Below are 14,277 nucleotides of genomic sequence, written 5' to 3' on the forward strand. Positions count from 1 at the left end.
ACTAAAGGAAAAGGCGGGCCGAACAGGCCCCCATTAACATCGAGGAGGCTGTAGTAGAGCGTGTCGAGAGTTTCAAGTTCCTTGGTGTCCACATCACCAACGAACTATCATGGTCCAAACATACCAAGACAGTCATGAAGAGGGAACAACAAAACCTTTTCCCCCTCAGGAGAGTGAAAATATTTGGCATGGGTCCCCAGATCCTCAAAATGTTCTACAGCTGCACCATCGAGAGCATCCTGACCGGTTGCATCACCGCCTGGTATGGCATCTGACCGCAAGGCGCTACAGAGGGTAGTGCAAATGGCCCAGTACATCACTGGGGCCAAGCTTCCTGCCATCCAGGACCTATATAATAGGCAGTGTCAGAGGAAAGCCCATAAAATTGTCAGAGACTCCAGTCACCCAAATTATAGACTGTTTTCTCTGCTACCGCACGGCAAGCAGTACCGAAGCGCCATGTCCAGGACCAAAAGGCTCCTCAACAGCTTCTATCCCCAAGCCATAAGACTGCTGAACAATTCATAAAATTGCCACCAGACAATTTACATTGACCCCCCCCCCCCCCCCTTTTGTACACTGGTGCTACTCGCTGTTTGTTTGTTACCTATGCATTACCTCAACTAGCCTGTACCCCTGCACACTGACTCAGTACCGGTGCCCCCTGTATATAACCTCATTATTGTTATTGTGCTACTTTTTATTTTAGCCTACTTGGTAAATATTTTCTTCTTCTTGAACTGCACTGTTGGTTAAGGGCTGTAAGTAAGCATTTCACGGTAAAGTCTACACTTGTATTCGGCGCATGTGACAAATGAAGTTTAATTTGATTTTGATTTGACTTTACTCTCTCACCTGGTCTTCAAATTAGGGCAAAGAGAAAAATGTGCAGTTTTATAGTTAATCTCATGCTATTCTACACATTCTGCCATTCGGCTTAGAGAAAATGATGTTTTAAAGCAAATTTTCTGCAATTCTACATATTCTGTCATTGGGCAGGCGAATATGTGTAGTTTTAAAGCTAATATCATGCTATTCTACACATTTTGCCATGTGGCTGAGACATTTTAGTTTTTTAAAGCTAAAATATAGGTGTGTTGACTGTGATAAAGGGACTGGATTATGTTATGTCTTGTTTGATAAATCAACAAATACGTCACGTTCGTCGTAAGGATGGGACCAAGGCGCAGCGGGTATGTGAATACTCATCTTCTTTATTTACGAAGAAAACCAAAATAAACACTTAATCAAAACAACGCCGAAGAAACAGTCCTGTGAGGCACACAGCTACACTTGGAACAACTACCCACAAATCCCATAGACAAAACACCCCTATTAAATAGGACCTTCAATTAGAGGCAACGAGAAACAGCTGCCTCCAATTGAAGGTCAAACCAATAAACTAGACATAGAAATAGAAAACCTAGAACGAACATAGAAATACACTAACATAGAACATAAACCAAAAAACCCCGAAACACCCTAAACAAACACCCCCTGCCACGCCCTGACCAAACTACAATAACAAACAACCCCTTTTACTGGTCAGGACGTGACAATAACACCATCCAGAAAAACAACTAGACAAATCTTTATCAGTCAATGAAGAAAATTGTGATACAAATATGCATGTCTGTGTATGGTGTATACCTGACACGCTCCAAATGTGCCAGTTCACATATGCAGGTGCTGAGTTTCAGCGGAGTCCCTCGTCTCAGGAGGTAGTTGGCCTTGTGGTGAACGCTTTTGTTTGTGTGTAATGGTACAATGTAAATGTAAATTAAAACAAATCAATTGGACTTGGACAACGTTCCCCACATGTATTTATTTTTCTTAACATTTGATACAAATAATATAATTTCATTGAGAAGTGAAGTTATATCTATAGTCTACTTTCGTGTTTCAACCAACATGAGAAGATGAAATATTATAGAAAAAGAAGGAAAAGTAATTTACCAGTTCATCATAATGCTGAAATCAATGAATTCATCCTCTTTAAGTTTGGTACATTCAAACCCCTAGATCAGAAATAAAATATCCCTTTTTTAAATTCTACATTTCGGGTAATAGAAAGATGCCCATTAGGAAATGTATGAAATGTTAGGAACATTGGAACAACTCCACAACACATACATTTTCTCATGGTGAAACTATCGTACCTACGGTAAAGTATTATTGAATTTCTTAGTGTTCAAGCATTACTAGGTTGAAGGTTAATTGGTGCAAAACAAATTTGTTTAGTTTGGCACAACATACAGAAGGAAACATATATAACCTGGAATTTTGCATTGAGAACAGTAAGTGGGTTGTAAAACAAACGTCTGTGGCTTATTCATGAATTACAAAATAAACATTAAGACAAAGTCTGTCATTTACATCAACTTAAAAAAAAAAAAAAAAAAGAATCTTGCAAATTTGTCATACATTTTTATCTTTAAATATGTAAATTATATGACAAACAACAGAGGGGAAAAAATACAACATACACAATAATTTCTGTTCACTAACTGCTACATTTGTAGGCTATAAAGGAAGGTTCATAACCAACATTATTAGATTGGGATTAGAGAATTTAAATGACAACGAAAACATACATAAAGATGAGAACACAGTGGTCCATTCCATTCTGTTAAGAAAAACTTGCTGCACCCATGTTGAGCCTGTTGCCATAGCTATAGTTCATCATGGTTATTACATGGTCTTCTAGACTGACCCCAGATCCGTTGTGACATCCTGATAACAACTACAGCACAAACAGGTCTGAGACAAGTCTAACATGTTTTTTTTTCTTCTATTCCATGCATCAACTTCTATTCTGACATATGATTGAGAACCATAGGAACAGGAAGAGTCAAGGAGTACCATAGTGGAGTTAAGGGAAAAACATTCAAGTAAAAAAGCATTACAATATTAAATACTAGTGTAAACGAATCTCTAGGCCTGTCTGAAGTAAGCAGCATCACTATGACATCACCATTATAGTGGAATTATTACTTCTATTTGTGGGGTGTGAGAAAAATCTGTGCTATATGAATCGTCATCTTTCAGATAAGTGTTATTATGTTGAGAGTGTATCTGAGATTGCATCCCAAATAGCACCCTATTCTCTATATATAGTGCATTACTTGGGGAAGTAGTGCACTACATAGGGAATATGGTGCTATTTGGGATGCAGCCTCAAAGTTGATTATTATAACAACAGTGATGTGATATTGTTGACTAGTTTTTACCATTTAGCTGTGGATAAGTGTATAATACCAAACCTTCCTTGTTAAGGGTTGAAGTGTTACATAGATAGAAGCACCTAGAAACCTTCTAGAAAGCTCCGTCAGGAATCCATAGGACTTTACTTTGTTCTTGGTCCACTATAGTCATGATCTGAGTGCAAATGTAGGACAGGCTTCCTCCTTGGACGATACCTGCGACACAAAAAAACTGTTGTCAAATCTGGGCCATTACTGTCTCAGAGTAGAAGATCTGGTCCGGTTCTGTCTATGTAACTTTACTCATTATGATCCAACAGGCAAACCTGATCTTAGTTCAGCACTCCTACTCTGAGACAATTTATGAATACGAGGCCTGGAGTCTGACTCCAGCCTCTAGGTATATATGACAGGCCTTCTCACATTGCAAAACTGAATGTTATTATATGATATTAACATAATACTAACCTGTAAAGACCTTGCTGTACTCCTGTTCAGTTTTCTGTGCCATCTCAAACAGCTCCTTGGAATGTTTCTGAGAGACTTTATCCCGCAAGTATAGAGGATCCTTCTGTTCTCTGAATGAAGGAAAGAACAAAATCACATGAAATATCAAACATTTCAGTTCATTAAAAAAAAGAGGTGACATGGCACACAGTTGATATCGCACAGAGACTGTGGTGGCATGGCAACAAAATTACCACCAATTAAGTGCATAGAAGCCAATCAACATGACAGCAATGACAAAAAAGAAAGACTGTCTCTGCTCTTCCCTACAATTGCAGTACGAACTGAGCGGTAAGTGAGCGGTAGTGCTGTACGAACTGAGCGGTAAGTGAGCGGTAGTGCTGTACGAACTGAGCGGTAAGTGAGCGGTAGTGCTGTACGAACTGAGCGGTAAGTAAGCGGTAGTGCTGTACGAACTGAGCAGTAAGTGAGCGGTAGTGCTGTACGAACTGAGCGGTAAGTGAGCGGTAGTGCAGTACGAACTGAGCGGTAAGTGAGCGGTAGTGCTGTACGAACTGAGCGGTAAGTGAGCGGTAGTGCAGTACGAACTGAGCGGTAAGTGAGCGGTAGTGCTGTACGAACTGAGCAGTAAGTGAGCGGTAGTGCTGTACGAACTGAGCGGTAAGTGAGCGGTAGTGCTGTACGAACTGAGGGGTAAGTACAGTCAAACTTAAAACAGGCACACAGGGTGGCAACTGGGTTAATGAGCTTCTCGTGTCTGTGATCTGTCTGCTCCTGACCTGACCTGCTGTTTTCCTTTCCCTGCCTGGCCTACAGTCTACATATTGACTATATGACGCCATCCAAAGGATAGAAAGTCAGGGAGTGGTTCATGGTTTGGTTCTCTCTCTCTCGCTCACTCTCAAAAGGCATCTGCCATAGACATACAGTGAGGGAAAAAAGTACTTGATCCCCTGCTGATTTTGTATGTTTGCCCACTGACAAAGAAATGATCAGTCTATAATTTTAATGGTATGTTTATTTGAACAGTGAGAGACAGAATAACAACAAAAAAATCCAGAAAAACGCATGTAAAAAATGTTATAAATTGATTTGCATTTTAATGAGGGAAATAAGTATTTGACCCCCTCTCAATCAGAAAGATTTCTGGCTCCCAGGTGTCTTTTATACAGGTAACGAGCTGAGATTAGGAGCACACTCTTAAAGGGAGTGCTCCTAATCTCAGTTTGTTACCTGAATAAAAAGACACCTGTCCACAGAAGCAATCAATCAATCAGATTCCAAACTCTCCACCATGGCCAAGACCAAAGAGCACTCCAAGGATGTCAGGGACAAGATTGTAGACCTTCACAGGCTGGAATGGGCTACAAGACCATCGCCAAGCAGCTTGGTGAGAAGGTGACAACAGTTGGTGCGATTATTTGCAAATGGAAGAAACACAAAAGAACTGTCAATCTCCCTCGGCCTGGGGCTCCATGCATGATCTCACCTCGTGGAGTTGCAATGATCATGAGAATGGTGAGGAATCAGCCCAGAACTACACGGGAGGATCTTGTCAATGATCTCAAAGTAGCTGGGACCATAGTCACCAACAAAACAATTGGTAACACACTACGCCGTGAAGGACTGAAATCCTGCAGCGCCCGCAAGGTCCCCCTGCTCAAGAAAGCACATATACATGCCCGTCTGAAGTTTGCCAATGAACATCTGAATGATTCAGAGGACAACTGGGTGAAAGTGTTGTGGTCAGATGAGACCAAAATGGAGCTCTTTGGCATCAACTCAACTCGCCGTGTTAGGAGGAGGAGGAATGCTGCCTATGACCCCAAGAACACCATCCCCACCGTCAAACATGGAGGTGGAAACATTATGCTTTGGGGGTGTTTTTCTGCTAAGGGGACAGGACAACTTCACCGCATCAAAGGGACGATGGACGGGGGCATGTACCGTCAAATCTTGGGTGAGAACCTCCTTCCCTCAGCCCGGGCATTGAAAATGGGTCGTGGATGGGTATTCCAGCATGACAATGACCCAAAACACACGGCCAAGGCAACAAAGGAGTGGCTCAAGAAGAAGCACATTAAGGTCCTGGAGTGGCCTAGCCAGTCTCCAGACCTTAATCCCATAGAAAATCTGTGGAGGGAGCTGAAGGTTTGAGTTGCCAAACGTCAGCCTCGAAACCTTAATGACTTGGAGAAGATCTGCAAAGAGGAGTGGGACAAAATCCCTCCTGAGATGTGTGCAAACCTGGTGGCCAACTACAAGAACCGTCTGACCTCTGTGATTGCCAACAAGGGTTTTGCCACCAAGTACTAAGTCATGTTTTGCAAAGGGGTCAAATACTTATTTCTCATTAAAATGCAAATCATTTTATAACATTTTTGACATGCGTTTTTCTGGATTTTTTGTTGTTGTTATTCTGTCTCTCACTGTTCAAATAAACCTACCATTAAAATTATAGACTGATAATTTCTTTGTCAGTGGGCAAACGTACAAAATCAGCAGGGGATCAAATACTTTTTCCCCTCACTGTATTATTCACATGTTTATATGAGATGATTGGTCTCTGGTTGCTGGTAGTGTGGAGTGAGTGAAGAGCAGCGAGGGCTTAGCCAAGTAGCTGAGAGTGTACTGTAGGGCCCAGCCTCCAGCCTCTCTCGCTCTCTCTCAGAGACAGAGACGAGCAGCCCCCAGTACAAAGCTCAAAGCTGGAAGAGACAGGCCCAGCTTTCAACCTCTCAGTCACAGGGATAGCTCAGCTAGACGCCCCCGCAGCCCACCACAGAGTTATAGGGCTCAGCCTCTCCTCCCCTCCCATCCCAGGGACAGCTGGCACTCAGTTGATGACAGAGAAGGCTTAGTTCAATCAGATCCTCTCCATGTCCACTGCCGCACTGCACTATTCTCTGTGAATGTGTGCGAGTATGTGTGAGACAGTGTGTGAGTGCCTGCAGGGCTCTACAGTGCGCCTAAAAAAAAAATGAAGGATTCTAGCTTTATTACCTCAAATATTTTTCATTGTGCTCCTAAATTTCTTTGTGCGCGCCTACATTTTTCAACTTAGACACACGTGCTCCTTGTAAAAAAAAGTCAGCGTTGAGACCTGGCGTGTCTCTGCCTGCGTTTGTGTCTGTGTGCGAGAGTGTGCATGTCTGTGGGTTCAGCTGACTTAATCTTCCCCTCCGATTACAAATGAAAATACCAACCAGAGATCTTCTCTAATGAATCACAATTATCCCAAGAGGAGTGTCGGCTTGGGCCGTTTCTGATTAATTACATTTTGATGACTTTGATGAATTTGTTTTGGAACGTGTCTGTGATAGGAATGAACCGGAGATCATTTCTGTAATGTTATAGTAATGAAAGTGCACCTAGACTGAAACACAATGAAACATAACAGTAAGTCAACCGTGAAAACAGCAGGGATATTGGAAAGTGGCAGTAGATGAGGTAATGTGCTGCTGCTTGCTTGTGGTGTCGGCAGAGTTACCGAATAAGCACTTTGTAACAAGATCTGATGTAAAAAGGGCTTTATGAATACAGTTGATTGATTGATAGCATTGTTATTGGTTAAAAAAAAAGAGTTGTTTAAAGAAGACTAAAGGAGATCCATGAGTTTTCACATTTCAATAGAGGAACTCCATGAGGGAAAGCAGCTGTGATAGCTTGGCCAGATGACTCTGATAGCAGTGGTGTTAGGTCATTGTCTCAAAATGCAGCACACAAAAATAAGTATTTGTAGTAGAATGGGGGCTAGTACTCACTTTATCTGCTTTGCATTTTTGTAGCGAATGAAAATGACGATTGGGTAGATGTGAACGCTGTGAAGCCGTTCAATGGCGTGGGGTGCAATGTCAAGTAAACAGTGACAATCCTTCAAAATAGAAACAACAACAGAATCTAACCAGTTGGGTTTTGCATGAGAAATGACAGCACAGCAAAGAATGTTTCCAAAATGACATATCATTAGATCAACTGACAAAACATAACAGCCATTTCATTAGGTTCTGTCACACTGTACATAACATACACACTGTTACGATATGGGATGGCAGCTGCCATGTATTAATTCAGATATTTACTAGTCCTGTCTATGTACTGTCACGCCCTGACCTGAGAGAGCGGTTTTTCTCTGTTTAGTTAGGTCAGGGTGTGATATGGGGTGGGCATTCTATGTATTTATATTTCTATGTTTTGGCCAGGTATGGTTTCCAATCAGAGGCAGCTGTCTATCTTTGTCTCTGATTGGGAACCATACTTAGGCAGCCTTTTCCCACCTGTGTTTTGTGGGTAGTTATTTTCTGTTTTGTTATTCAGTGACCTGACAGAACTGTTGGCCTTCGTGTTGTTTCTTTTGTTTAAGTGTTTCGTTATCTATAATAAAGTATGAACACTTACCACGCTGCGCTTTGGTCCCCTCTCTACGACAGCCGTAACATGTACAAAATATGCTGAACTGGTTTCTCTCCTAAATATGTTTTTATCTCAATAAGACTAAACTGCAAATAAATAATAATAAATAAACTAAATATACCTTCTCTGTGATTTCCTTGATGGAAGCAACAGTTGTGACATCAAAATGGCCGCTCCTTCGTTTGAAGTCGATGAAGACGCAGTCCTTCACCCCTCGTTCTATCGCCTGCTGAGATGCCTTCATCACCTCTGAATGGACAGACAAAATAATCACATTTCAGTATTTCATGAGTCTGTATAAAATAACACATGATAATTGACAATCAATTTACTTATTTGAATTTACTTATAATCCTGTCATAACATGACATAGCATTATCATAACATGACATAGCACTGTTATAGCATGACATATCATTATCATAACATGGCATAGCACTGTTATAACATGACATAGCGATGTTCTAACATGAAATAGCATTATCATAACATGACAGCACTGTTATAACATGACATAGCATTATCACAACATAACAACCCACCAGGTAGGCACCGACAGAACCTCCCGGGGGCCTCCTTCACCAGCATGTCCTTGTTAGCCTCCACTAGGGGCCCCAGAACCAGCACTGGTCTGGGGCTGGAACACTCTACCTTCTGGACCCTCTGGTAGGCCAGGCTCACACCATCTGGTAGATAGACAACACACAGAACCATCAGCAGAATTATGTAAAACTACAGTGTGTATGTACATGATACCCTAACCCTAACCCCAGAACCAGCACAGGTCTGGGAACGGATCCCTCCACCTCCTGGACACTCTGGTCGTTAGACATTATAACACGATGTCAAAACAGAGATCATGAACACTGCAGTGGAAAACTAGCTTTGCACCTACATGAATAATAGCATATGCCACTTGAGGCACTTTTATCCAAAGTAACTTACAGTACAAAGCAAGTGCATACATTATGGGAAATGTGAACCGTGTTGGAATGGACCCGGGAACCTTGGTGTTGCGAGAGCCGTGCTCTTACCCAGGGCTCTACGCTGACCTTTCTTTTTTTTTTTTTTACAAGCAGCGAGTGTGCGCCTAAGTTGAACAAAATGTAGGAGCACACAAAGAAAAGTAGGAGCACAATGAGAAATATTTTAGGTATCAAGCCGATTTCTTTGTTGTAATGGTCCAAACATGACAGTCATGAATCTGCGCTCAGTGTATTCTCCATGGTGCTCAGTGTATTCTCCATGGTGCTCAGTGTATTAGCCATGGTGCTCAGTGTATTAGCCATGGTGCTCAGTGTATTCTCCATGGTGCTCAGTGTATTCTCCATGGTGCTCAGTGTATTCTCCATGGTGCTCAGTGTATTCGCCATGGTGCTCAGTGTATTAGCCATGGTGCTCAGTGTATTCTCCATGGTGCTCAGTGTATTCTCCATGGTGCTCAGTGTATTCTCCATGGTGCTCAGTGTATTCGCCATGGTGCTCAGTGTATTCGCCATGGTGCTCAGTGTATTCGCCATGGTGCTCAGTGTATTCCCCATGGTGCTCAGTGTATTCCCCATGGTGCTCAGTGTATTCTCTCTGGTGCTCAGTGTATTCTCTCTGGTGCTCAGTGTATTCTCCATGGTGCTCAGTGTATTCCCCATGGTGCTCAGTGTATTCCCCATGGTGCTCAGTGTATTCTCTCTGGTGCTCAGTGTATTCTCTCTGGTGCTCAGTGTATTCTCTCTGGTGCTCAGTGTATTCTCTCTGGTGCTCAGTGTATTCTCCATGGTGCTCAGTGTATTCTCTCTGGTGCTCAGTGTATTCTCCATGGTGCTCAGTGTATTCTCTCTGGTGCTCAGTGTATTCTCTCTGGTGCTCAGTGTATTCTCCCTGGTGCTCAGTGTATTCTCTCTGGTGCTCAGTGTATTCTCCATGGTGCTCAGTGTATTCTCCATGGTGCTCAGGTGCTGCAGTACAGTGAAGTAATCATTGCAACAATTATCCTCTGGGTGATTTTTAACCTTGTGCATTGGTGTTACTAAATTAACACTAAACTCCAGGTCGCACGGCAAAATATTTAGGCGCATATGCGGGTGAAATGGTCGCACTGTAGAGCCCTGTCACCAACTGAGTCACACATGACCATACATGAGATGAATCAAGAATCTACATGTTCCACGGTTATCATTTACAGTCCAGCAAGGTTTGAATGGTCCTTCCTCACCCTCCATGATGGGCAGTGAGTCAGTGCTGATGGCGTCCACTAGGTCCTTCCCGTCTTTAGACCCAGAGCGTTTGTGCTTCTGTTTCCTGCGGAAGAAGGACCTGCGAGCGGCAGCCGATAGGGTCTTACTGGCAGTACCGCTCTCATCCTTCATATCAGGCATGCTGTGTCTCCTGTAGAACTCCTGGTCCATTCTGAAAAACACAGGGGAATACACGGTACAACGGGTTTGAATGAAGCAATAAGGCCTATGAAGGTGTGGTATATGGCCAATATATCACGGCTAAGGGCTGTTCTTACGCATGACGGAACGCGGAGTGCCTGGATACAACCCTTAGCCTTAGTATATTAACAATACCTGAGGTGCCTTATTGCTATTATAAACTGGTTACCAACGTAATTAGAGCAGTAAAAATAAATGTTTTGTCGTACCCGTGGTATACGGTCTGATATACCATGGCTGTCAGCCAATCAGAATTCAGCGCTTGAACCACCCAGTTTATAATGCTTTTTAAACGTGTTATAAGCATGCACAAGCATGAATAAAGTATTTTAATAAGGCTTATCATGTGTTTTTTAACCTTTATTTTAACAGGGAGTTATATTGAGACCCAGGTCTCTTTTACAAATGAGCCCTGCAGAATGCAGAAATACACACATCAAAAATCAAATGCAATCAATAAATATCTCTGTGTATCAACATTTCAACAGACAACATAACTGTTACCTAAAGTTTATTTACGGCAGGTACAGTATGACTTACATGTATTTGCTGGGGACCTGTCCTCGTGCCAGCTTGCGTGCGCTCTCATCTAACTGCCAGGCCATCCAGAAGCCAAAGTTGCCCTTTGGTAGCGTGTCTTCAATGTACAGGATGTCATCCTTCTTGAAACTCAGCTCCAGCTCCATCTCTGCTACTCGCTCATAAAGTGCTCTGAAAGGAGACGTTCATTTACACAATGTAAAGATCATTTTCTGGGGGACGCAGTGATATTGTACAGTTAAAGTGAATAGACATGTAAAAACCAGGTACAGTTTATTTGCACCTGATGGATGTTGACTACAGGCCCGATGTGACTCCATACATTAAGGGGATTACAGTAGTAAGATGTTGACTACAGGCCTGATGTGACTCCATACATGAAGAGGATTACAGTAGTAAGATGTTGACTACAGGCCTGATGTGACTCCATACATGAAGAGGATTACAGTAGTAAGATGTTGACTACAGGCCCGATGTGACTCCATACATGAAGAGGATTACAGTAGTAAGATGTTGACTACAGGCCCGATGTGACTCCATACGTGAAGAGGATTACAGTAGTAAGATGTTGACTACAGGCCCGATGAGACTCCATACGTGAAGAGGATTACAGTAGTAATATGTTGACTACAGGCCCGATGAGACTCCATACGTGAAGAGGATGACAGTAGTAAGATGTTGACTACAGGCCTGATGTGACTCCATACATGAAGAGGATTACAGTAGTAAGATGTTGACTACAGGCCCGATGTGACTCCATACATGAAGAGGATTACAGTAGTAAGATGTTGACTACGATGTGACTCCATACATGAAGAGGATTACAGTAGTAAGATGTTGACTACAGGCCTGATGTGACTCCATTCATGAAGAGGATTACAGTAGTAAGATGTTGACTACAGGCCCGATGAGACTCCATACGTGAAGAGGATTACAGTAGTAAGATGTTGACTACAGGCCTGATGTGACTCCATACATGAAGAGGATTACAGTAGTAAGATGTTGACTACAGGCCTGATGTGACTCCATACATGAAGAGGATTACAGTAGTAAGATGTTGACTACAGGCCCGATGTGACTCCATACATGAAGAGGATTACAGTAGAAAGTGATGTTTCAAAAATAAATATGTGCAGCAATCTGATATGAAAACATTTCTGAGTGACAACATAGTTTTAGTACCTGATATAAAAACCATCTCCTGGTGAGTCTTTGAGCATGGCGAGCTCATCCAGACGATGTTGGACTTTAAACATGACCGTTTCAGCCGGTTTCAACATCTCCAGGTAAGCCTCTTCCGCAGTCTTATTCTTCATGTTGACACCATTGTACTGTTGAAAAAATCCATTCAATATTGAGCAAAGTAATAATGCAAAATGCAAAGTAATAATAACATCAAATTAACTGTACATAAAAAAAATGGAATAGGTAGCTAGCAAATACAAAGGTATGTGTTGGAGTAACTCTGCCTCTACTTCAGGGCTACACATGGCCCAGGAAGTCTGTATGTATACCTGTCAAACTCTCTACGTATGTACCGTACAGGTTACCTCTATACTACACCATACAATACTATACGGCTGTATACTGTACCTCCAGTATTTGGTCTCCAGGCACCAGTCCGTCGGGACACTTGGCAGGGCTGTCGTCCTCCAGACTCTCTACATATATACCATACAGGTTCCCTCCACAGAGCTGCACCCCCAGCTCTCCTTGGGGCTTCTTCAGCCGCACCAGCCTCACCTCTGGGGCCCTGCGAGAGCCTGCACCTGGAGAGGATAGCCTGGACAGAGACGGATATGCCTCCCATAGTCAGAGTCTATCTGGCAACCCAATTACCATAATTTCAATTCGGTCAATTCAGGAACGTAACTCAAATTCCAACTTCCTGCATTGACTGAATATGAATGGAATTGACTTAAACCCCGATGACCACTTCCCACTTAATAATTTGGCCATGCTTTGTTCCATACATATTAATAACTAACACCAAGGAACGGAATGCTACAGCTGCTGTTTATTTGATCTATTTCTACAATATTATGACCACCTGAGTTATCCTGTACCTGAAGGAGCTGTGAGGGCTGGTGGCTGGGGTGGTCTGTTTAGAAGGTGGTGTCATGGTCCCTTCGTCTTGCTCACTCAAGGTGTCGATGACGGAGTGATTGTCTGGAGTGGTGGCTCCGCTGAGCTGGGGGGTTGGCTGACCACTGATGGACTCCATACGAGAACTGAAGAGAATGTCATCAAAATCAGTCTCCTATTACCTGGAGCGAGAGAGGTTTCCCAGCTCTGTGTGTGTGTGTGTGTGTGTGTGCCCTTACCTGGAGCGAGAGTGGTTTCCCAGCTGGAACATGTGTGGGTTGTACTGAGCCAGGATGGTGATGGTGTCACACTGCTGACCAATCACAAGCCTCGCCTGCTGCTCGTTGGCGTTCCGCAAGTTGATCCCATTAAACTGAAAGAACAACAACAGTTTGAGTGAGTGAGTGAGGGAGGGATGAGCGAAAGAAGAAAAGAGACAGAAAGAGAGAGATTTAATTTTTATTGTTTATTTCACATTTGTATATTATCTACCTCACTCTCATGCCAATAAAGCCCCTTGAATTGAATTGAAAGAGAGAGAGAGAGAGAGAGAGAGAGAGAGAGAGAGAGAGAGAGAGAGAGAGAGAGAGAGAGAGAGAGAGAGAGAGAGAGAGAGAGAGAGAGAGAGAGAGAGAGAGAGAGAGAGACAGAGACAGACGGGAAAGAGACAGAGGGAAAGAGACAGAGGGAAAGAGAAAGGTGAGAGAAAGATTAAGTTTGAGAATGTGGGTAAATGGCATTTAAACGTGTTTTTAGAGTTAAAGGTGCTACATGTAGAATGTTTCAGCCATGTGGAAGCTAGGTGAACACTTAGGCTGAAAATAAACAACAACTCTGCCCCTCCCCCGCATCCCGTTTCCCCACAACACGGTAGAGACTTTGTGGCTGTGGAATCTAGTGGAAACCACTCGCGCTTGAGTCCTTTACTTACAGTATCATCCACCAGCTTTAAACAGCTGAAAATACTATATTTTTCATTATTTAAAAAATATTTGGGTAGCCTAGCGGTTAGAGCGTTGTGCCAGTAACCGAAAGGTTGCTGGTTTGAATACCAGAGCTGACAAGTTGAAAGATCTGTCGATGTGCCCTTGAGCAAGGCACTTCACCCTTATTTGCTCCAGGGGCGCCGTACTGCT

At 42.8% G+C, this 14,277-nt stretch overlaps 1 protein-coding gene across 3 annotated transcripts in view; it reads right to left on the reverse strand.

Annotated features, from left to right (window-relative positions):
* Positions 1–1,805: 1,805 nt before the first annotated feature.
* The window catches only part of LOC115153541 (disks large homolog 5), a 120,263-nt gene continuing 107,791 nt past the window's right edge, over positions 1,806–14,277 (reverse strand). For all 3 annotated transcript variants that reach the window (XM_029699106.1, XM_029699105.1, XM_029699104.1), the window contains exons 27-37: positions 13,381–13,514; positions 13,123–13,287; positions 12,650–12,839; positions 12,239–12,387; positions 11,057–11,227; positions 10,294–10,487; positions 8,627–8,770; positions 8,206–8,333; positions 7,436–7,545; positions 3,672–3,781; positions 1,806–3,419 (exon numbers count right to left, since the gene is read on the reverse strand). In XM_029699106.1, the coding sequence (XP_029554966.1) occupies positions 3,316–3,419; positions 3,672–3,781; positions 7,436–7,545; positions 8,206–8,333; positions 8,627–8,770; positions 10,294–10,487; positions 11,057–11,227; positions 12,239–12,387; positions 12,650–12,839; positions 13,123–13,287; positions 13,381–13,514 (1,599 nt within the window). In that variant the 3' untranslated portion in view covers positions 1,806–3,315. The remainder of the gene's footprint in view (positions 3,420–3,671; positions 3,782–7,435; positions 7,546–8,205; positions 8,334–8,626; positions 8,771–10,293; positions 10,488–11,056; positions 11,228–12,238; positions 12,388–12,649; positions 12,840–13,122; positions 13,288–13,380; positions 13,515–14,277) is intronic.

The sequence above is a fragment of the Salmo trutta genome, chromosome 18 (genome assembly GCF_901001165.1).
Source record: "Salmo trutta chromosome 18, fSalTru1.1, whole genome shotgun sequence".
NCBI lineage: Eukaryota > Metazoa > Chordata > Actinopteri > Salmoniformes > Salmonidae > Salmo > Salmo trutta.